This window comes from Cavia porcellus, unplaced genomic scaffold (assembly GCF_034190915.1).
Source record: "Cavia porcellus strain 051 isolate PalLab524CR breed Dunkin Hartley unplaced genomic scaffold, mCavPor4.1 scaffold_17, whole genome shotgun sequence".
NCBI lineage: Eukaryota > Metazoa > Chordata > Mammalia > Rodentia > Caviidae > Cavia > Cavia porcellus.
This window is the reverse complement of record NW_026947500.1, coordinates 63,386,581-63,411,292: the sequence shown is the minus strand read 5'-3', so window position 1 is coordinate 63,411,292 and position 24,712 is coordinate 63,386,581. Positions and strand designations below refer to the sequence as shown.

Sequence of the window (24,712 nt, the reverse complement as noted above, 5' to 3'; positions counted from 1 at the left end):
ACTACAAAGCAAGTGTAATAAAATCAACATGGTACTGGAATAAAAACAGAGCTGAAGATCAATGAGTAGATTAGAAGATACAACCACAACTACCAACACACTCAACCACCTTATCTTTGATAAAGGGGCCAAACATGTTCACTTGCAGAATGATAGTCTCTTTAATATGTGGTGTTGGAAAAACTGGCTCTCTATATGCCGAAAACTAAGACTAGACCCATGCCTATCACCATGTACTAAATTAAAATCTAAATGGATCAAAGATCGGAATATTAAAACAGAAACACTAAATCTATTGCAAGACAAGTTGGTTAAAACCTTTGGGGTAGGTGGACAGTTCATGAACAGCAATCTAACTGCACGGGAAATACTTCCCAGAATCAATAACTGGGATCATACCTTTTTAAAAAGTTTCTTCATGTCAAAAGAAATCTCTATCACAGTAAAAAGAAAACCTACAAACTGGGAAACAATCTTAGTGAACTATCCCTCAAACAAAGGTCTTAAAACATACAAAGAATTTAAAAAATCAGAACCACAAAATTCAAAGACCCAATCCAAAAATGGGCATACACAGTTCTCAGATGAAGAAATACAAATGGCAAATAAATACATGAAAAATGTTCATCATCATTACTCATTAGAGAAATGCAAATTAAAACCACACTGAAATTCAATGTCACTGCAGAAAGAATGGCCGGAATCAAGAAAACTACCAACAACAAATGTTAGAGAGCCTGTGGGGAAAAAGGAACTCTTCTGCACTGTTGGTGGGAGTGTAGACTGGTGCAACCATTGTGGAGGTCAGTCTGGAAATTTCTCAGAAAGCTGGGATTGGAGGTCCCATTTGTTCTAGCTATTCCACTTCTAGGCATATTCCCAGAAGAACTGAAGACTTCATAGCACAATGATATATTTTCACCCATGTTTATAGCAGCACAATTTGTAATAGCCAGATCTTACGAACAACTTGTGTCCATCAACTGAGGAATGGATAAAATTTGTGGTATTTTTATACAATGGAGTACTACTCAGCTATAAAGAATGATCACACTGAGATATTTATGAATATATTGATGCCGCTTGAGACCATACTCATAAGCAAAATAAATCGAACTCACATGTATAAATACCAATTAGTTTCCCTAGTATAAGAAATGGTAAGAATACATAAAAGTACATAGTAATCATGATTCCCCATTACATTGCTTTGAAGCATTATAATGTTTTCATTCATTAATTAGAATGGTTTTATTCTGGGTTATTTTATTTTATTGTCTGTGTTGGTATGAAGAAGAAAACAAGACATTATAATAGCTAATGCTGATTTAATATTATCTTGTTTTGAAGTCCCACCAAGCATTTGTTCTTCTGTCTCCATTGGTTTTATCATTTCGTATCTTATTGCTTTTATTATATGTGATAGTATAAATAAAATATTTTATAGACAAGGAGATAATATAGTAACCATTGTTCATTTTCTGTTAGTTGATTCTGAATACTCTGTTATACTTTCATTCTCTTGAATGGTTTTACACTGTCTTTTATGTTTGATACTATAGTATACGAAGGTATACTCAAATATCTCAAGGAAAGAGACACTCTGGTAGCTACTGTTATGTCGGATTGTGTTGTGGTGAAACACTATGTTGCTTAAACTATTCTGTTCTGACCTGTTTTGTTATGTCCTCTTTTATCTTAATCTTCTTTTAAATAAAAAAATTTAAAAAATTAAGTTGTTTCCATCAGCAAACAACTCTCCCAATATGAGCTTAGAATCCAAATTCCTCAAGTCCTCACAGCTGATGATGCTTGGGTAGTGACCACTGCCTTATCCCAGACAGACAGGTCAATCTGGGCCCCAGTAGGCAAGTATTCCACCTCCACATACATCATCCTCAAGTCACAGATTGCTGGAAATTGTTCCACAATAATGTGGAGGCAGGTGACCTGGCTGCTAAGGTAGTAAAGGCAACACAGATAGTTCAAAAGAAAAGCTGTGTTGAAGTCTGGCACCACTATTTGATTTTGAAAAGAGTTATCGTGCATTTACATGTAAACATTAAAACCGTACCCAATCCTAGAAGAAACCAAGGGGTAAATAATTTATTCGTAATAGCCAAGGAAAAGGATCTTTTTAAAATTGTGACCTGGAGACCACAATTAGATTAATACATTTTGTGTTTTTGGTTTTTAAAAAATCTTCACAAAACCACCAGAAACCCAAGAAAAGGTGAGTAGCTCACCTCAAAAGGCTAATTTATTAATAATCAGGGGCTTCTTCCAAATTCAAAAGGGCCAAAAATGATAAGATAAATGGGCAAGTTCTGAGGACAGTCACAGAACATGCAAATGGCTTTCCTCAGCATAGATAAATCGCAGCTTCACCCATAAAAGAAAAATACATAGTAAAAGACCCAGCTTCCTTTTTCCACTGCTCAGCTTGGGAATTTTTCTTTTTAGTTTAACAAGATCATGCACCAGCCAGGGAGTGGGGAGACAGGAAATTGCTTATTGTAAGGCTGGGAGTGGAAATAACAAAGCCTCCATCCACAACCACAAGCAGCAGCCAGACCTGGAGCCGAGAAGAGCTCCAGGCACAGTGAAACGGGGGAGAAAAGCTGAACCTCATCTGCAAAATGCTGAGGAAGCCAAGGGGAGGCAGACAGTGGAGCATAACTGAAAGACCAAGCAAGCAGCGGAGAAAGGAAAAGAAGGTGAGGACTGTGGGGAGAAGCCAAGACTGAGTGGGGAGAAGCAAGGAGAGGGAGTGCAGGGCAGGCAGAAAGGTCCGAGGTCCAGGATGGAGGGCTCAGGTAGAATGGGGGACGTGAGGGAGGCAGAGGAAGCAGAGTGAGCAGTGAGATCCAAACAGGAGCAAATGAGCCCAGGAGGAAGCTGGAGTCAGGTGTCAGGAGCAGGAACTGCACCAGTACAACAAGTCAGGCTAACAGCACTGGAGATGAGCAGGGCAACAGCCAGAGCAAAGGGACTGCGGTCAGAGAGACAGAGAGAGACAGTCTAGTGGCTGTCAGCAAATGCAGAGTTCCATTTAAGACTCAAAACCGGCCAGGTGCCAAATCAGGAATAGTGCTCCAGATTCACCAGGTCCTAGAGTATGAGGACGAGCTTCAAAGAACCTAAAACTGATGAATCAGGTAGAGAGATCCAGGTCTTCCCTGATTACTGGATATATTAGTTACTTTGCTCATTGCTGAGACAAAATATGCAACATCCAAAGTTAAAGAAGGAAAGGTTTACTTAGCTCACAGTTTGTAGAGGTTTCAATTCATATGTGGCTGTCTCCTAGGCAAGATGCCATAGCAGAAGAAAAACAGTTTATGGCAGGCAAAGGACTGGAAAAGCTAGCAAGTGGCCAGTGACAAGCCTCTTTCTGTCTTATATTTTATCCAGTCTACCCACTCGTAGGGCTGGTAATACACCCTTAATTCCAACACCTTGCATCCTAGCATTGAACCACGAATCAATTCCAGTGGTTAATCCAGACACCTCTAAAAAGTCCCATCTCTGACTACATGAGGCTTTGGGGAGATATCTGGAACAAACCATAACCCTGGAGGGTCTTACAGAAGCATGGCCCCAGGAAAAGACCACTATAACAGCAGCCTCACCCATTTTTGCTCCAATCATTTATATAGAGGATATAATTATCTGGAGTATAGGGGAGGATCAGAGCCAGTCTGTCTCAATGAAATCTGTCCTCCAAGTCTTGAATTCTTGCCACTAACAGCAGAAGGAGTCCTGGTTTTTTTTTTATTGTAGGCATGTATATTTTCTAAGGCTGAGCTAGATTTCCATTTAAGAGAACGATTTTACAAAAGTTTACATTAAAGCCTGTCAGAGATGTTCTAATATCTTTTCTTATGCCATTGTCTAAATCCAGTCAAGCAAGGAGTACCAGTAACTTTAGCAACCAATTTAACTTGTGCAAGAACAAAATAATAATAATATACCATTAAAGAAACATTATAACTTATAAATTTTGCATGTTTTACCTTAGATTCACATTATTTTAATAAAACTGTATGAGACAAAGCAATTAAAAACAGTGGGCAAATAGCAAGCGATTGTCACAAGTAGTTATAAAGAACTGGCAAAGACAAAGCGAAATGTGAGGCATAAAAATTTGTTACCTAAATGAGTCCCAGTCCAGAGTCTATGAAGCAAAAACAAACTCTCACCTCCATCCAGTGATGTCGGTGGAACCTCCAAATGATATGGGGGAATGAAACTCCCCACCTCCTATGTTTGTTTACAAGCTCATATTCTCTAAATTGAAGAATGAATCTGAGGAACAATGGAAGTTAAGAGTAGAATATATTTATTCAAAGAAAGAAAGAAAGCTTCAGTCTGAAGAAAGACAGAAGGGGTCTCAAGGAGATTGCCCTGAAGGCTTTGTTCTATCCAATATGGTGAGATGACAGAAGAAAAGCCTCTTGAAAGCAGAGTTTGTTACACCGCCCAACAGCACAAGGCATGCCAGGCTATGCTAACCACAAGAGAAGACTCAGTGCTGGTCAGAAAGTAGAAGAAATGAGAAGAAAGCAAGGCACACTCTTTTATTGCTGTCACCAAGGAAAAGTAAAGAGCAAGGTTCTCTAGGAAGGCTGAAGAGGGGCCAGGTTGAATGATTTATCAAGCTCTAGGCTGTATAAACTGTCCCCAGTTGTCCAAAACCTATTTTTGTGGTTATTTAGGGCGTGAGAAATACCGGCCTGGCATGCGAGTTAGACACAGTTGGCCTGTGGCCTTGGATCCCTTGCTTGGCACATGAGAGCTGCACCAGCAGGTGGCGCGCTTGCTGTGTCTAGGAACTAGCTAACCCCAGAAACAACATCTCTGTCACCTCAGCATCACACAATTCGGGGGAACAGCGGTTAATGTTCACTTTACACTGCACACTTTTTACACTGCCTGTCTCTTACTCTTTCTGTCTCTGAACCAGCCATTTCTGCATGAGAGAGACAAGTGATCTATGCCTAATTTAAACACATGTGAACACTTTGGGGTCCTGTAATAGAAATCATCCTGTGCCGCCTTTTCCTTTGAAAGGATGGGGGGCGGGCTGAGCTTGGTGGTGCATGTCTACAATCCCAGCGTTCTGAGAAGCTGAGGCAGGAAGATCACAAGTCTGAGGGCAACATAGTGACTGAGCAAGGTCGTGTCTCAAAATAAAAGATTAAAAATATCTGGGAATGTATCTTAATATAAAAGTCCTGGGTTCAAATGCCAGTAGTATGAGAAACACACAAAGATATTTAGGCAGGAAGACGGAAGACACTGGGGAGGCACCAGGCTTGCTCTTGGTGACAATCTGCTCAAGGGAATTATCCAGGGTTCCATGAGTACTAAGTGGACTCCTGAGGGCGATGTGACTGCTGACCTAACTCCTGCCCTCTCCACCGCACATGTCAAAGGGTCCTGGCCACCTCCCATGTCACCACACCCAGGAACAACATTCAACATGGCGGCTTTGCATTCTGCAGAACCCCCACCCCCAGAGGGCGCTATTCTCTTGTGACCCTCTCATCAGGCTGGCAGATCTGTCCAGAACCAGCTGCTGCCTTTCTCCTTCTAATGCATGATTTAGTTTGGGGTGCTAGGGTTTACATATGAGTTGAGCATACCCCACCCCAGGTTTGTGTATTGAAAGTGCATCCCCACTGGAAGGTATTCAGGTGATGGGACTCCATCTGATCATGGTATTTACTGGTAAGGACTGGGATGCAATTAAGATTAAATAAGGGGAAGACCCTGGCTCCCTTATGAGTTAATACTGGTGGCCTCCGCAGGAAAGAACAAAAAACTAGAACACACAGAGAAACGAGTGCTCACTGTTTCTGCTGTGTGAAGCCCTGAGCTCTCCCAGCACTCTAACAGCAAAAGGCCACCTCTGGTTGCAGACATTGACCTTGGGCCCACACTGTGAGCCACAAGAAACCTCTGTTCTTTATAAAATACTCAGCCTCAGGTGCTTCATTTTAGTGAAAGAAAACGGAGAAATGCAAGGCGTCTGATTTTTGCAGGATGAAAGCACTGATGATGTTGTACAGATGAGGAATCGAGACCTGGAGGCACAGAGGAGTCAAATAATTTACCCAGCGCTGCACCAGCTGAGAAGGATCCATCTCACTCCACAGTCAGGACTCTTAACCTTCTGCTTCCAGACTGAGACCACACAGGAGGCTGGGACATCCAAGCTCACACCCAAAAAGATGCCCCTTGCGACAAGTCTACACTTCCTCTGGCCTCTGAATCAGAATCCACTAGTTGGAGCTGTTTTCCCAAAGACTTAGTAACAGGTGAACATCTAGAGTGCCCTTCCCCGTGACCCCCAATATGCCCTGAAAGTGGCAGTGTTCCCCACCCTGAACCCACAAGCTTAAAAGTTCCTTTTCCACTTGAAGGCAGGGTAGCCACCCATGAGGCAGCAAGTGCTTTTTATTTTGTAACCTTCAGACATTGACCTTCCCTGGGACACACATTGGCTTAAGGGGAGGAATTTCTTTCTCTCTCAGGATGATCAGAGGGTGTAAATAGAGAACTACAAAATTTCAAAGGAAATTCTCATCCCTCGTATCACCCTACACACAAGGTCCTACGTCATGATAAACTCATTGGGAAGCAGCTACAAGACAAATGCAAGACCATGTGAATATATTACAGTTGTCAGATTAAAAAGTGTGCATTTGCTTTGCTCACAAAACAGGTGACCCTGATGGACGGGTGGTGCCCGACAGACTCGGGATCACAGTGTGGTGTCAGCGGGTCCTGGAGAATGATTAGGGAGTGTGGACTCCATATGAGAAGAACGCTTTCCACTTTCCAGGCTGCTTTGTTGCCTTCCCTACATGGCAAAGCAGAACATTGCACAACAGAAAGCCTTTCTCAAATGACCCCAAGGATGGCTAAAATATGGGGGTTTCTGCAAAAAATAATCATCTTTATAGTTTGGGAGTGGAATGGGCCCAGCGGCTCTTGGCTAAAGACTTAGGCCTGAGCTCCAGTGCTGCTAGAGACCGGGCCTATCAGCCGGAAGTGAGGTCATTGTGGGCGTGGCCTCCGAGGAGCTATTAGGAACTTGATCACTTCTTGCTTCTCTCTGCTTCCTGGCCCTCACAAGGTGAGGCTGGAGTCACTTCACACTTCCACCATAGCCCTATATTAAGCTACCTGGCCAAGCAAACGTGGACAGAAATCTCTGAAACCACGAACCAAGGTAAATTTTTCCTCTTTCAGATTGTTTTCCGCCAGTATTTTGTGACACTAACTGAAAGCTGACAACCACCAAAGCTACTGTCCTCAACATAAGACACAAAGACAATCATGACATTCCTTCAGCTCCTGACTCGTGAGCCCCACCTAGGGGTGATGCTGAACATTACACCAAGTGAGGTTAACGGACTGCTCCTGAGGACCCTGGAATTCCCTTGCTTGACTGAGAAATTTATATTAATGATTAATGAACACCAGAAGTATACCCACATGTATGTCTTATCCAGCATGCCAAGGCCTTTGCTTAATGCCTGTCGAGGCTCATCCAGCCAACATCATTCATGATAATTCTACTGGAACAAATCCATGATGATCTTCTTGGGAAAATGGAACAGCAGAAGCTTGAGGATGTTCATTCAGTGGTCTAAAATCACCCAGTGAACAGCTGTCCAATTCCCACTTCTCTAACGAGTAAGCCTCGCTGTGAATCAGTTCATACCGCAGCCACACCCTGGACCATGGAGCTCTGATTGCTCTGCCTTTACCAGCAGGCATCTTGTTTCTCTCAGGGCAGCTGTGGAGCCACACAGCAGCAGTTCCCTGTCTCTCCTAAGGCTGGAATAGCAGATGTGCCTGGGGGCTACCAAACAAAGCACAGTGTGAGCCAAGAAACCGCTGGCTGTGTAATATTAGAAAGCTCACAATCCCTGTGCGGCTTGATTTTTATATATCGGGTGGAGAGATTTCCTGAGGAGCACACATTGGGACAGTAGGAAGCCTGAGCTTCCAGGAAGCAGAACTCAGATTCCCTACCAAGCTATTGCCAGACATGCAAGCAGCCAATCCAAGCTCAGTCGGCTCCAGGAGATCACACATGGCAGCCTAGACCAAAACAACTACTTTGATGGTCCACAGAATCAAGAAATTATGATTGTTTGCTGCATTAAGACACCAAGTATTGAGAGTGCTTGAAACACAACAGTAAACAAAGGTAGATATTTATACACAATAGGTTTATCAGAGGTTCCTTAGCATCAACCCCTCTAAGGATTAAAGAGGAACAAACCTGAGCTGAGGGAGAAATTAAACATCACACAATGTAAACAAAGCCTCCCTGACCCCCAGGAGCATTAAAAGCTGTGGTGGCTCCTCAGACTGGTCCTGCATGGAATCAGGTTTCCAGAAATGAATATGAATGCCACAGACTAGGAAGGTTTGAAAAACACAGAAATGCATTGCCTCACAATCTGGAAGCTAAAAGCCAAAAAGGAGGCACTGGCTGGTCCAGTTCTTGAGAGGATGATCCGGAAAGATCTTGTCCCTGCCTGATAGCTTCTGGTGGTGGCTGGCAATCCCTCCTGACATCCTTGACTTGAAGAAACATGGGCAGAGCTCAGTCTTTATCTTCACACAGCATTTTCCTTGTATGTATATCTGTGTATGTTCTCCCTTTTATAAGATCACTGGTCAGATGGATTAGTGTGCCCCTGCACTGCATTGTGATCTCATTTTAGTTGATTACATCTCCAATAACACTGTTATTAAATAAGGTTGTACACTGAGATTCTGAAATATAGCTATAGCTATGTCATTATCTACATTGTTATCTATATCAATAGATAAACAAATGATTGATAGGTAAATAGATATAGATAGATGATAGATGGATAAATAATTTTTAACCCATTACAAACACTTGGGCAGAGGCCTCTGTATCCACACTGATCAGCTGTCAGATGTGGTCAATTTGAGAAGGGCATAACTTTGGACACCATACATTCTCTAAATCTCAGCAAGCTCCAAGGAGAACTGATGTGTATCTCCAGAAGACAGCATTCATGACAGCTGTAATAGTGAAGACACATACGTGGCACACCACAACATCCATTAGTGTTAGCCCAGCACAGCGCTGACTCACCCAGTATAGCAGGGCCACCCCAGAATCCATCATTTTCACTACAGTGTCCACTACAATGAGTCCACCCCAGCAACTACCACATCCACCACAGCCTCCACTACAGTGGGTTTACACTAGCACTCACTGGATTTAGGAAAGCATCACCACAGTGGCTCCACACTACCCAGTACAATCTGTCCAGTAAAGCATCCACCACTCTGGTGTCCTGTGGGTTTCTGACTGTAACAAAGCCTCCTGGAAACTGTCTTGGATATACAATTCTATGTGGGTCACCTGGAAGGTGCAATTTTGAGCAGCGCGGTCAGCTTCACGATATTGGAACTGTGCATCCAGGAGATAGGCCAGCAGACTCAGATTAACAGCTAGCAAAGGGCTGAGGACATTGAGGAAGTTGCATCACAGAATCCCTTAGCAATCCTGTGTTCATGGCAGCACAACTGAAAACATTTTAGAAATGGAGACTAGGTATCCATCAACCAGTGGATGAATAAAATGTGGTACACCTGCATACGAGAATGCTATATGGCCATAAAAAAGAATGGAATTCTGTTGTTTGCAGCAACACAGATGAAACCAGAGATCGTGGTGGTGAGTGAAATAAACCACACACAGAAACAACACATGATATCACAGGGGAAATCTAAGTAGATGTCATAGAAATGGATAGAATTTTGAGGGTCATCAGACACTTTGAGAAGGGAGAGGAGGGAGACTAGGAAAGACTGGTCAATGGACACTGAGTTACAGTTCAACAGGATCAAGAAGTTCTGCTACATATTGCCAATAGCATGATGATAGACAATGTTATGGTTTGTGTTCAGATCCCACCCCCCCCCCAAGCCTCAGGCAATCATGGAGGCAGCTGAATCTAGCATTTGTGATTGGCTTGTTGTCTAGCACTGGGATTGGTGGTGTGAGTGCTGCACCCGCCCAGGGTGGGAGCAGGCATACCATGTAAGGCTGGGAAGGCTGAGAGGCTTGCTCCCTCTTCTGTGCTTTTGTTCTTGCTGTTTGTGGCCACCAAGAACGGCTGCCCCTCAGCCACACCACCCTACCTTGGAGCCAGGTGAGTATGGACAGAAACCTCCAAAACTGTAAGATAAATAAACCTTTCCTTTTTTCATTTTGGGCATCAGGTATTTCGTCTCGAGAGAAAAGTAAAAGTAACCAAGACAGACAACAAAAATGTTTATACACTCAAAAAGCTGGAAGAAAAGATTACAAAAGTGTTCACTATAAACTTTGTGGGAGAAGGTAACTATGCTTAAACTTCTTTAGACATTACACAATGTATGGATGGATGGAATATTTAAAAAGTATCCTTCTGAGAAAAAAACGATAAAAAATCGTACCCTTCTGATATGTACAGCGTTTACATGTTATCACTTAAAATGCATTTAATAAACTCAGTAAGTTTGCTGTCATCGTAAGCCACAGTGTTTGTTGCACAGACAAACCAACATGTCAATTGACGTGACTTGTGAAAAGCCACACGCTGAGTGAAGAGGGAGTGTTTTCCTTCTTAAACACTGTGCTAGGTTTTTGGCTCAGGGAATGGTGTCTAGTTATCATCTTTTAATCCATGTCCCACAAGCCTTGCAGGCAGGTCTGCACTGCCAAGACAACATTAAAAATACTTCACACACAAAAAAGTGTCCAGCTCTTTGGAATAGACTAAGCTCCCTGAGATTCCCAGAGTGAATATCTTTTTGATCGTATCATGAGGAAGCCTAGGGCCCTTTAGGGAAGCAGGTGCTTGCAAATTGGTGTGGAAGGGCTGGGAATTTAGCTCAGTGGCATAAGTGCCTTCTTGCAAGCCTGTGGTCATGAGTTCGATCCCTGATACTGGTAAAAAATTTTTTAAAAAAGTGCAAATCGGTGTGGACATAATGCTGTACCAACTTGGATTATTTTGTTTCGTTTTGTATTTTGTGTTTCCATAGTGCTGGGATGGAAGTGCTACACCACTGAGCTACACCATCACCCCCAATGCAGTAGCTAAGCCACCGGTACAGGTATGAGTACCAGGACCATCAGCTCTGCCAGAAGCCAACATTAACTTCCAGAGTCACGCCCTGAACAGTATGGGAATCATCTCTCAGACTGCCCAACTTCCCTAGGCACCCTCTCCACACAGCCCACCCTAAACCACAACCTCACCCAGGCCAGCCCAGACACCACACAAAAGCCAGAGTATTCGCAGATAATTTATTCAGAATTTTAATATAAACAAGTAATTATCCCATATTTTACATGCACAAAAAATTTCAATCCCCCTCCCTCTAAAAAAGGCATAGTCTGTACATGGTGCTACTTGGCTCTTGTAGGAAAACATTGAAAAATAGTAATAATGGAGCTTTGGGTGGGCTTTGTGTTTCTGAATTATTTTTCTGCAAAAGCTGCGGCACATTGGATCCCGCGCTGCTGACACGCAGGGCTGAGGCCACCCACGCACACAAAAGGGCAAAGAGCAGCAACTTTGACACAACGTGTGAAGACCACACAAGCCATTCCTGAATATATGCATCTATGCACACTCATCTGGGAGCTATCCCTTCCTTCTCCACAGGGACCAAGAGCCCTAGATTCGTGATCTGGTTTTTATCAAGGATTTTGGTGGCCCATGCTGAGATAAAATTTGGCTGGAGCCTGGTTCTGGATTTTGATGATTAGCAGAAAGTGACAATAAACTAAAAAAAAAAAAAAATCATTACATCTCCCCATGTGTTAGGGACCCCTGAAGACACATTTGCCTTCTGTCACAACTCCTCATATTTTTGTGTGTTTTCTAAACAATTATCGGTCTGTTCTTCCATTTTCCAATCTCACCTCTGCTGCAAATCAGCATTCTGAAATGGTGCTATTCTTTGTGCACCCGTTATATAAAAATCAGCATTCCTCTTTCCCCAATACCAACAAATCCGTAATTGCTAAAGAGCCTAAGTATCAAGGACTCACCAGATGGTACCCATATACACTGAACCCCAAAGTTCTACCCACCATGCAGCAGAAGAGTAACTCTTGTTGGGACTATGGTACATCCATTCATTTGCCAGGGTGGCCAGCACAGGCTGGGTCCTTATGATGAAACTGGCCAGTGTCCAGTGTCACAAAGGGATGAAATAAACAGCACCCAACCTAATACATGCATCTCACAGTGCCCTGGCAGGACAGAGCAGAAGATCTGTCCATCGGCTGGTGGCAGAATTCCCAGCAGCCACAGCATTTTACATGCAGACCCTTGCAACGGTTCCCACCTGTTCAGTCAGTTGTGCCCAGCCTGTATCCAGAGAACCAGCAATGCTTCCCCTTTGTACTAACTTCAAATGACCGGACAGCACCTAGGACAGCTGCCCCCAAAATGAGTATTTCCTAGTATTGGATGACATCACTGATCCATGGAGAAAAGCAATGTCTGGCATTCTTCTCCCAGAAGAAGAAACTACTACATCATGGGTCTCACGTTAAGGGAAAATGTTTTATAGGAGTGAGCCTTCTTTAAAAAACCAACAGGAAATGTCAACCTAATCTGATCTTGTTGCTTTTTTTTTTTTTTTTTGTAACCCCTTACACAAACTCCCAAGAAACCTGTGCCTTTCTACAGCCAAAGTTCTGTTGTTTCCAAAACGAACAATTCCTGACGCTAAAAGGAAATGCGTTGTCCTTCAACTGCTTGGTCTTTTCCATGCAGTAGTAGACGTCCGAGTGTAATCAGTGAAGCCCCATCTGCACAGGGTGGGACCAGCGCACCACTACTCTCCAGGGCAGCTGAAGAAGGGTGAGCCTGAAGGGCAGCGTCTAAAAGCAAGACAGCAATGAGGTCTGGCGAGTGTGACAACAAGTGGGTTCAGATGGGTTTTCAAAGTTGCACAAAGTCAGTCAGTATCAGCTTGGGATCAGCCAAACCTTCACTTGGGTCCCAGTTTTTGTTGTCAGCATGCTGATGAGTTTTAGAGTGGGGTTTCCCAAGATGTGTCCTTTCCACTCAGAGAAAAAAAATAAGAGGCACTGCCCTAATTGCTCTAGGTGTTATACATGAGGTGCCCAAGAACAGAATATCACCAGTCTGAAAGGAATGGAAACAAACCATCAGAGGACCGGGCACCTTTGTGCTCCCTTTGGGGGTACTTAGTGGGACAGGTGAGGTACTGGCTGTGAGTCAAAGCCTATCTGGCCTCAACAGGGCCTGGGACACTGACCTCTCAACACAAGACAGACCATACCCCCATGTGTCAGATATGTCACCAAGGCCTACAACATGGGTTATGTTTGGGGAGCACAGTGTCAAAGATAGATTTCATTTCCAAATGAAGATTAAATTTAGAGAATATTAGCAGCCAGGAGTAAAAGGATTTATGTTCACATGAAGGCCACAACTTTCTCCACCCCAACTCCATCCTTCGAAATCCTTACTGGTCCCTGGCGTCCAGAGTCCTTTGATACCTATTTTTCCCTGATACAGATTGGATCCAAAAGGAATTCTGATATCCCAAAGATGTCTGTATTGAACCACATCCTAACAGTACACTGAGGTAGACTGTGCTGATAAAAAAAAAATCACTACCCACACTCACCTGTTTACTTTTCCTTGATAAAAATTTACATGCACTGTTTTTTACGAAAGTGATTTTAGAGTGATTTTATATATTAAAATAAATACTTTCCCCCAGTAATATAAGAAAAACCTTTCTGAATTAGAAAAATGTGAAAATTGCTGCTACTGTAGTATAGGACCACTACAAATTTTCTCTGAAAAGAACAAAATACCTAGATCTATGTGTGTCTTTAATTTACGTACAGACCCTCTTCTATTTACAAATTCATTTTGGCAAAAAATAATTTCTGTACTCTTGAGTCTTGTACCCACCGTAGATGCTCCCCCAGCTGTACTTTACACACTGCAATTTCTCAAATCATATAAATAATAGCAATATGCAATTGGGATTTGCGTCTACCTGTGTTCTCAATTGAGAGAGCTCGGAGGTTGCCATTATGTCTCTATCCCATGACTCCTAAGAAGAGAAGGAAGCAATTGAACACTTACAAGAAAATGCACTCAGGGATAACTCTAGGGTGATCGTTCCAATGACCCCAAGCAGTGGGGTCACCATATTCTTCACTGGAGCAGCTGTGGTTCTTTTCACATGAAGAAGAAACAGTGGATTCACATCCATGTGGAAGTTCTCATTGACGGGAAGGCCTTTGATGGTTTCTCCTCCAGACGTGAAGTCTCTTAGGGCCTGTGACACGACAAGTGCCTGAGAAACACACTCAGGCACCACATCTGGCCCAGCTGTGGTCCCTGGGCCCTGTGTAGCTCTGGGAGTTTGGTTCTGAGGACAGTCAGAGACCCCAAGAGTAGAAGGGCACCGACAGGTAGTCTCAGGGTAGCTCCTCGAATATTGCTTAGTATTGGTGAAGTCCATCCATGTCGTCAGTCTTTGGACCAGATTTTGTTGTGTTTGCATAATAACTGAAGAAGGTACACACCCAGGAGGAGAAGTGCCTCAGAGGTGAGGTACACACAGAGAACCAGCGGGTGAACACAGGTGTTCTCAAAGGCAGGCTCAGCTCTAGGGAATCACCAGCTTATCCTCACAGGAAACTGTCAGCAGACTTTAGGAACTGAACCGGGCCACCCACGAAACCCAGTTGCTCTCAGCCTCCGCGTGACCTCAAGATGTCCAAAAAGGGTTAGCAGCTAATGTGGCATCATTCCCAGAAAACGGATGTCTGTAAAACCCAACGAGGACGTGTGTGTCCCGCCCCCGTTGCCCCCACAGGGAGACCCACTCACCACCTCCCACCCAACACCCGGGAAATAGTCAATAACTTATCAGGCTAGAGCCAGAGATTGCTGAAAAATTAAACACGCTGCAAATATATTCTCAGTACACTCGTCGCCTCAGTTTTTGTTTTCTTTCTTCTCCCTCTTCTTTTCCCTCTTCCTCCTCCCTCACTCCTTCTCCTCTTCCTCCTTTTTCTTCTTCTTCTTTTGTTTTTTATTCTGGATTTTTTGGTCTTCCAGAGATCCAGGATCACTCCAAGTGCTTGTCAATTAGCACCTGGAAAACATTTCACCACCAAAGGGAAGGAAGAGAAGACAGCGAAGGCAAGATTCTCACCATGAGAAGAGTCCAGAGAGGACACAGTCTCCCATAAATACGGAAGGAGCGCGAGGAGGCTGTGAGTCTAAACATACCGAACAGCAGAACCTTCATGAGCCAGTACCCAAAACATCAATCCAGCACGAATATTTTGCGCACACGCACACGCACACACAGACACACACCAGCAGTCTCTAAACTGGACACACATGTACACTGATGCACACGTGTGTATGTGCACACACGTCGGGATTGCATACCCTTTATCAAAAACAGGAAAGCAGCAGCTATTGGTCGATTTGAGGAACCGATTTTGTGAATAAGAAAAATAAAAATAAAATAAAATCCTTCCACCTGGATGAGAAAAATATCTTCTCAAAGCTCACCCTGTCACGCTTGGAATTCTGGAACAGGGTTTTGTTTCTTCTTTCTTGCCAACCTTTGTGCCACAAATAAGATTTATCTTATAGCTCAGACACCAGCAAAAGAAAAAAAAAATCTGTAAAACAGGTGGTTTTTTTTTTTCTTTTCAATCTCCTACAAAAACAGAAAAAAAAAAAAAAAAAAAAAAAGAGTCCTGGTTTGAAACTGTTTATGCCCCAAACAGGCAGCAGCTGTGGAAAGCCCGTCCCCTCTGGGTTCACAGTTAAAGCCTCTGACGACAGTGAGTGAGTTGCCAATGACATCCGTACACTTTAGGTCAAAAGATGAACACCAAACACCCAGGGGCCACCTGAGCTCCATTTGACATCAGGGGAGAGTTGTGAGAATCCTGAGTTTTCTGTTCAAACCAGAGGGAAGTGGACAATCTCGGGAAGCCTTTCCCCAGACAGGTGCCATTAGGAAGGGCTGGAGCGAGGGAGGGTCAGAATCCGCCCGTTCTTCTTGCCCCCGTTCATGTGGGTGTAAGGGATGTGCTCTTCGTAGGTCCGCTTGATGCCCAATGAGGATCCTCCCTCCCGGCCCCCAGCCTCCTCCCTCTGACAGTGCGAGGACCGGTCCAGGGGCACGTTCTCCATGTCCTCGAACTCTAGCTCCAGCTCCTCGCTCTCGGGGGCCTTGTTCTCCTCACTGTGGAAGAAGGAGACTTCTGGGAAGCTGGGGTGAAGGTCATCCTTCAGCAGGTTGACGATCTCCAAGAAAGTCGGCCGCATCTTGGGGTTGAACTGCCAGCACATGCGCATCAGGTCAGTGCTAGGGACAGGGGGACAGGGTGGTGAGTGCAGTGGCCCTGCCAAGCAGCCCAACCCAGAGACGCTGGACACTGGGGGCAGGGGTGTCCCTGTGTGGCCAAACAATCAAGGCACAAATGATTACTCTAGGGGTTCTGAAATTTTGCATCTGCCTGCTCAGGGCTCCCAGAGTGCTTGGTCTATGAATGTGCACTACTACAACAGCTGGAAGACACAGCTGGAAAGAAATCTGACATCAGGACTGGCATGTATGCCTGGAACCCCAGCACTCTAGGAGCTGAGGAAGGAAGGTCACAAATTCAAGTCCAGCCTGTGTAGTTTAACAAAACCCTGTCTCAAAATGAAATAAAATAAACGAAGTATTCAGGACCTAGCTCACAGCAAGAGCCCTGGGGTTCAAGTCCCTGCACCACAACAAACAAATAAGCAAGCCAGAAGGGCTTTGTCTGGCTTCACAAAGTGGTGCGATATTTTATTCATCCATGGACCCCACTACCTGGGGATCTGCAAAGGTTTCACGCCTTCCTGGGGCTGCTTCCAAGGATTCTCTGTGTCCACCAGGCTAAGACCATTCAGAGTGGGGACGCCTAAGCCATGGTAGGTGCAGCCATGAGGATTTTACCCAGGGACTCCGCTCTCAGTGGACCTGCTAATGACACCTACTTTCTCTTCCAGAAGGTGTCAGTGGTGCCATAATCAGGGAACCACTTCCTGGTGGGTACACACTATCTACCGGAAGGAGACCCACGAGTGTCCAGCAATACCCAGGGCTGTGTACCTCACAGGCTTCCCTGGGACCTCCTGGCTGCCACTTAGCACACAGAACAAGAGCTGATGGCCTGGTTTTCAGTTTTACCTTCTTTCCACACTGTAAATTGCTCCAGGACAAAAAGTGGTGAGCACCAGCCTCTGACCAAATGCAGCCCTCAGAGTGTGTTTGTAAATAAAGTTTTCTCATTGTGCGGTTGTTGGAGACCACTACGAAGCGGCTCTGAGCAGGATTTAAATTTTATTAATTGGCTTTCTGTGTTTATCTGTGACTCTGTCCCAGGCCTACGCCCCTTGCCTAGGGATGAGAGCTGATTCATAGTAAGTGAACCTCTGTGAATCACTGGTCCTGGCTGAGGTCTGTAGTGGCCTGTGAGGCCAGAGATACCTCAAAGGGCAAGATAAGGCCACAGCTGAGGACATCTGACTCCAAGCCCAATTAAGTAGACAGAGACTGCATCTGCAGGCATCTAACTCCTGCTATCTCACTCCCACCATAAATGTCATCATGGAGATAAGACAGTTCTCCTGGCATAATGTACTACTTGGAGAAGTCTTTAAAGTGACTCCCAAGGTCCTGTTCCTTGCCTGCACTTTCCTCAGTTTCCCCACTCTTTGTTTGGACCTAATAAATACGGGTGGCCAGAGAAGTCTCTGTCTTAGCCCTCAGAGTCTCGAACTCAGCTAAAGGGTTTTGACCCTCCTGGAGCCCTAAAATCATACCACTTGTCTCATTTTATTTAAGCCTTCGCCGAACACTAATTTTGGAGATTGGGGATCTAGGTCAGCACCCGATAACTATGGACTGAAACCTCTTGAAACTGTGAGCCTTAATAAACCTTTCCTCCTTTAAATTGATTTCCTCAGTATTTTGTCACCATGGTGGAAACCTGGCTCACAGATGTGTTTATACCCATCCACTTCTGTAATGTCTATGGTCACCTTCCTGCTTCAGCCTCCAGGTTTGAGTAGCTTCAACAGAAAGTCACATGGAGCACAAACTGAAAATATTTACACCATAGCGAAAGTCATGTGAATACCTGCCCCAGACTTTATTTAATTTTCCCGTTTCTGGAACCACACCCAACTCAAATTGGCATAGTTAGGCAAGGTTCTTCAAGAGACAATCCTGAGAAATATTTTGCTTAGTAAATCCAAATAATTCTGCTTCATACATTTTGTCATGGAAGTTTTCTAAATTGATGTCTTATTCTTTGGGGGAAGAAGCATTAAAATAACCTTCCTCCATGAATTTTCAGAAGCACAAAAACTTGACAAAGAATGACAAAGGAATTTCTACGTAATAAGCATTCAGTGTAGAAAGCTTAAAACAACCCCCCAAAGTACTGTATATAGAAAATATAACTCACTCCCAATTCATTCAACTGTAATCCAGTCTTTTCTTCCTGACACATTTGGAAGTGGAATAGATACCTCATTTTGCCACTTGATATATTAATGTGAGATTCTTCACTGGGTTATAACATATTTTTATAAGCACTTTTGAAATTTCAATTGTTATGTCATATTAACATTATCAAGGTTCTTTAGAAGTCTCATACTATTGAATACTGAATTCATTTTCCTTTCCTATCTTACAACTTCAAATAACATTGCTCTGCATAAATAGTACAATTAAGTGATAACAATGGTAATCCAACACCATCCTTTCTTTTTTTGTTAGTTTTGTTTGTTTTTTGAACAAAACAATGTTCACTATGTAGTTCTGGCTGGCAGTGAACTCACTACGGAGCCCAGGCTCACGTTGAACTGAAGACAATCCTCCAGCCTCAGCTTCTGGAGTGCTGAATCTATAGACATGTACCACCATGCCTGGCTTCTAAAAACACTATTTCTACACTGTGTATTAAAACTCTTTTTTCTTTTTTCCTTTTCATCATTTATTATCTTTCCCCACTTTCTTTCTTTTTTTCCCCTAATTTTACAAGTTTTACTATTTTCTTTACATTTATTGGACTATTAACAAAAGTAAACAATTTTCCTAATGTTTAGTGGTATGTGCACGTGTTGACCATTTGTTTCTCTAACAAAAATTTAAAACAAAAATATTTATAAGGGAAACATAATGCAAACTTTTAAGTGCACAAAGAAAAATAACATCTAAATACAGATCTCTGTCTTGTAGAACCCTGCAAAGATGTGACATGCAAGAAAAGCATACATGTAATATATGGACACACATGCATGAATGTAGAAGACATACGATACACAAAAGCAAGCACACGTATAAAAATATGATATGCACACATATAGGACGCAGGATATGCTAAGCTAAGTGTGCAAGCAAAATTATGGCATGTGAATAGAAGCACACATGCAGCCATAATAAAATACAATACAAAATAAAAATACAAATGCACTTAATACATATCAGGAGCACACATGCATGCATGTAGGTACGCTATGCAAACAGCACATTGTGAAGATATAATATGCTGGCCCAGACTGCACATAGGCAGGCAGAAGTGGGAGTGCAAAATGCAACATATAAACACAAACTGCGTGTAACAGTGATACACTAACCCAAGAATATAGTAAGGATTCCCTATTCCAACAAACACACAGAAGGCATAAAGCTTGTGAGCACAGCCATGCATGTGAACGTACAATATGCAAACAGAAGCTACGTGCAAAGGCCAATGACTTTCTTAGGAACACCTTTTACATGACATGCCTTTCTATACTTACACTCTCTCAGGGCAGTTGTCGGGCTGGTCCAGGTACCCTCCATCCATGACAAATTTCAACACCTGCTCATTGGACAGGCCTTGGTAAGGCTGTTCTGCCAGGCTGGTGATTTCCCAAAGAACCACACCAAAGGACCTGCCAATGACAGAGCAGTTAACAAAGGCACCAGTAAAACACATACACAAACAAATATACACAGTTCCCTACACTGTCGCACACATGCACACACATAAATAGACACACATCCTCTTTATTGGTTAACTAGAACCTGGTTGGCCAGTAAATAAGATGATTCACATTGCAATCGCAATTCATAAATTCCTGTGAGATCACTGACGATCAGAACATAAGGATGACCTTGCAAAGGTCCTCAGACAAAATTCCTCCTGCAAGAGGAGACGGGCTTCCCTTACTGGCTCTTGCTGATCAGCCAGCCCTGAAACCCAGCACGTATGTCCACCAACCCACGTACAACTCACCACATGTCGGAAGAAGCAGTGAAGACCCCGTCCTTCAGGGACTCTGGTGCCATCCACCGTACGGGGAGCAGGCCTTTGCCTCCCTTCCGATAGTAATCCGTTTCGTAGATGTCTCTCGTCATTCCAAAGTCTAAAAACAGTTCACACCTGCTCAGCCTTCAGCTTTGGCCCTGAGATCTGCCTTTGGACTGCTCTACCCCTTGCGGAGCCCTCAGAGAGGCTCATCTGCCTCTTGGGGTGTGTTCACTGGGTGACAGCCAGATCCAGGGAGGGGATTCACGGGGAAGTGTAGATAGAATCTAGGTCAGCATTTAAAAGGGGGGCAAAAAGAGGCACCAAGCGATAAAGTAGTGAACTTCCAGCCCACACTTGGAATCTCATTCTGAGTTATGTATTCTTCCCATCTGTACCCTCACAGACACCCCAAACTGAACTTTGGACTTTCTGTTTCTCACTGAAGAAAGCCCTGCTGTCCACCCCACTGTCCAGCCAGCTGACCTCTGGTCACGCTCTTTCCTCACATCCCTCATCCAAGACAGATACCAAGCCACCCCTTCCTACTTGATGACAGCCCCCACCCAGGACAATCTCTACAGATAGGATCACAGCCCTTCCCGCCCCCACTGGTAGTGTAGGAGAATATCACTTGGGATCATACACAGGCCCATCTCCCTTCCTGACTCCCACCGTTAATGTAGAAGGATGTCTTTCCGGGTCATGAATAGCAGGAAGTTCCCTCCTGCTTCCCACTGGCTTTGCGGGATGAGAGCCAGATGACTTCCGGTGACTGGCAGGGGTCCCTAAGAGTCTGGCTCCTGCCTCTCAGCTATACCTCACATCTCAAGCTGCTCTGGTCGCCTCTCCTTCATTTTATTCACACCCCATCACCATCCTTCCATCCTCCTGGCCTTTGCATTGGCTGCTACTCCTCCTCGAGTTGCTCCACTTACTTCCAGTCAGGGCTGACACAAAGCCTTCATGCAAAGAGGGCCATTTCCTTCCCTCAAACGTGGTACTTTTTATTTTCTTCATCCCTGTGTACCCAGCCTTCCTTATCTTGTTTGTATAAATGTGAACCCCTTCTCCCTTTATCTGAAACAGCCCAGCCTGGCACAACTTCCTGTGGTCATGGCATCACCTATATTTGCACTATCCAATATGGCGGCCAATAGTCTCAGGAGACCATGGAATGCCAAACTGTGGCTAGGGCTGGACCTGCACTCAAGTTTACTTTAATTTAGATTCTTTTAAATATTAATGGCCACAACCAGTTGGACCATTTGGTGCCTGAGGATTCAGACAGACTGTATGCTTCATGAGGGCAGAAAATCATGGTGATTTATATCCCATCTGCATCTTCAGCACTGACTGGTGACTGGCACTTACAAGAACACACGTGTTTTCTATAAGTGTGAAAAGGTAGGTGAGCTCACCAACAGATGCAATTGAATTACAGCTGGAAACTTGGAGCCCCAAGCCCTAATCCTGCCCCTTGACTCTACCAAAAGAGATTTTGCTATCAAAACTGGTTGGGATCAGACACTGCAAAGGAGAAAGAAAGTTTCCTGAGACGAACCTCCGATTTTGACGGTAAAATCGTGGGCGACCATGCAGTTTCGAGCTGCCAGGTCCCGGTGTACAAACTTCTTGGCGTTCAGGTATGCCATCCCATCAGCAATCTCCGCCGCCATCTGAATCATCTCTTGCAGTGTAGGGGGAGGGCGGCCAGGGTTATTCTAAAGTCAGACAAGGGGTGACATTGAGCAACACGGTACCTGCAGTAGGGGTGCGGGTGCCTGGCCAGGGACCTCGAAGCAGCTCACCTCAGACTCTGGCCGCAGGGAACGGAGGTAGCTCTTCAGGTCTCCATGGGCCATCAACTCCATCACCACCAGTGTTGGCTGGCCCTTGGACACCACCCCCAGGAGGCGGACCTGCAGAACAAGCACAGGGTCCTCTCGGATGAGAGTCTGTGGAGCGATTTCAGCTCACTGTGGTCTCTGCCTGGTTCCCAACACACACACATGCATAGCCCAGTGTGTGTTGGATGGAGAGTGGTCAGCCCTGGTCTCAGGCAGGTCGGGGACAGACCTGTCACATCCAGTGGCATTCCAAAAAATCCCACCCTTGAGTTGTCCTGAGTCCCATACCTACATCCTTAGCTGTTCCTGTATTAACTGTTTCCTCTGCCCGACTCCCAGGACCACAGAGCTCAGGTCTTCACATGTGATAAGTCTTTCCTCACAAACACCCCAACCACTCCTTCTTTCTACTGTTGCTTGCCTTTTGTGAGACAGGGTCTCACTCTGTGGTCCAGGCAGCCTTGAACTCATGATCCTTCTACCTCGGCTTCCTGAATGCTAAGATTACAGGTGTGTGCCACCATGCCCTGCCCTTTCTGTATTTTGCTATAGCATCTCCTAGCACATAATGAGCACCCTGGGTTTGGAATCTGTCTCTACCACCTGCTGTCCTGGGGCTTCATGAGGATACACCCTCTGCTGCATTATGAGCATAGTAAGAATGTTCTCATAAATGTGTATGGTAAGAAAGAAAGGACAGGGGACCCAAAGAGAAACCAAGGGGCCACGGTGGGATCAGAAAGGAATGGTAGATATGTGTCTGCTTCAAGGAGAGGCAAGGAGGAGGGCAGGGAGAAAGGGGCAAATCTCCACGGAGTTAAGGGTTACAAAGGAGCCAAGAAATAGGTTGAGAAGATTCCAGAAAGCAAAGGAGAATTCTTGGAAAGCAATGGAAAATTTTGGAGAGTGTTGAAAAATTCTGGAAGCCCATAGAAGATTCTAGAAGCCAAGAGATGATTCAAGAAAGCAGTAAGAAAGTTCTGGAAAGTGATGAAAGAGTGACAGAGTTTGGTTTTAGGTGAGGTGGGAGAGGGTGGGATGGAGACCGGAAGGAATTCCCCCAAACTCTTTGGGAGGGGTTTGACCAGGTGGGGAGTGGACAGGAACTTGAACCCAGTGTCCTTGGCAGCTCTGTGTGGTAGGGAGAAGTTCAGGGAGGGAAGGGACATGAAAGGAAGCCCTTACTCCATCCCAGACTCACCACGTGGTGACAGGTGAAGCCCTTCATGACTGAAGCCTCGTTGAGGAACTCGATCCTCTCCCGGAGACTGGCCGCCTCATTGACCGTCTTCACCGCCACACGAGTCTCTGCCTCCCCCTTGATGATGTCCTTGGCATTCCCCTCATACACCATGCCGAAGGAGCCCTGCCCCAGCTCTCGCAGGAGGGTGATCTTCTCTCGAGGCACCTCCCACTCGTCCGGCACATACACAGAACACGGGAACACTACTTCTCACTTATCTACACGGCAGTTCTCACCAATCCCTTGGGGGTTCCCAGCCACCTCCCAGACAGAGCCTTGGCCTGAGTTCCCCACAATGTCCATTCATTCTGCGATCCAGGACCTTGGCTGGACAGGGGGCACATGAGACTGGGGCACTGGAGAAGGTGGCAGAGACTAGGAAAGGCACAGTCCCCAGTCCAAGATCCTGGCCTGAAATGTGCCCAGCCAGCTCTGCATCTCACCCCTATGTGATTTCAGACCCCTGCTACTGAGTGGTGCCCCCTCCCATTGGAGCTATAAAGGGCAGAGAAGATGGAGGACGGCCTGTATCCAGTCAGAAAACAAGACGGCCCCAGAACTTGGCAACCCTCCCCAAGAAGGTGTAGACTCTATGTCCCCATCCTTTACATATGGATGTGGCCTTGTGATACTTGCTTTAGTTAATGGGAATCCACACACCCAACCCAAGCAGACACGTGTGTGCCTGCCTGTGACCTGAAGCTGGCCCTCACTTGCTGCGAGGAACCTCCAGGGCACACCTCGGAATGGCACCCAAGCAAGCCACACAGAACGGGAGAGGCTCTGTGACCCTGCATGAGACCAACACTCAGAGCAACCCATCCCACTAGGCCCCAGACATGAGAGTGAGGCCATCCCAGGTCAGCTCCCCATTGGCCTCAGAAATCAAATTCTGTTTTGCAAAAATTTATGCAATACACGCCATCACCTCTTCAGAAACAGCTGTGCCTTCTCTCTACAGGGCATTCCCTGCCCTTCGGAACAGTCAAGGACAAGACAGTGTCCATCCCATGTGCCAGCCATCAGCATCTGTACCACATGAGCCTAGTACCAGCATGGCCTGTGTTCGCCTGCCGTCAGCCTCAGCATGTGGCCCCCAGCCCAGTAGCCACCATTGCCCCTTGCTTCTCTGAGCTCCCTTTTCAGCATCCAGCTCCCACCTCCCATTGTGGAGGGCAAGTCTGGACCTGGCTTTCT

At 45.0% G+C, this 24,712-nt stretch overlaps 1 protein-coding gene and 1 long non-coding RNA gene across 4 annotated transcripts in view; one reads left to right on the top strand and one right to left on the bottom strand.

Moving 5' to 3' along the window:
• The first annotated feature begins 2,618 nt into the window (after window positions 1-2,618).
• Window positions 2,619-12,952, top strand: LOC134471005 (uncharacterized). The gene is made up of 3 exons (XR_010040317.1): window positions 2,619-2,717; window positions 10,291-10,408; window positions 11,098-12,952. It is a non-coding gene; the product is annotated as an uncharacterized LOC134471005 (long non-coding RNA).
• Window positions 11,349-24,712, bottom strand: part of Insr (insulin receptor) — a 126,987-nt gene continuing 113,623 nt past the window's right edge. For 2 of the 3 annotated variants that reach the window (XM_005003065.4, XM_003468370.5), the window contains exons 16-21: window positions 23,474-23,718; window positions 22,234-22,344; window positions 21,987-22,146; window positions 20,411-20,540; window positions 19,932-20,066; window positions 11,349-16,455 (exon numbers count right to left, since the gene is read on the bottom strand). In XM_005003065.4, the coding sequence (XP_005003122.1) occupies window positions 16,101-16,455; window positions 19,932-20,066; window positions 20,411-20,540; window positions 21,987-22,146; window positions 22,234-22,344; window positions 23,474-23,718 (1,136 nt within the window). In that variant the 3' untranslated portion in view covers window positions 11,349-16,100. The remainder of the gene's footprint in view (window positions 16,456-19,931; window positions 20,067-20,410; window positions 20,541-21,986; window positions 22,147-22,233; window positions 22,345-23,473; window positions 23,719-24,712) is intronic. The other variant, XR_001200937.3, reaches the window with a different exon arrangement.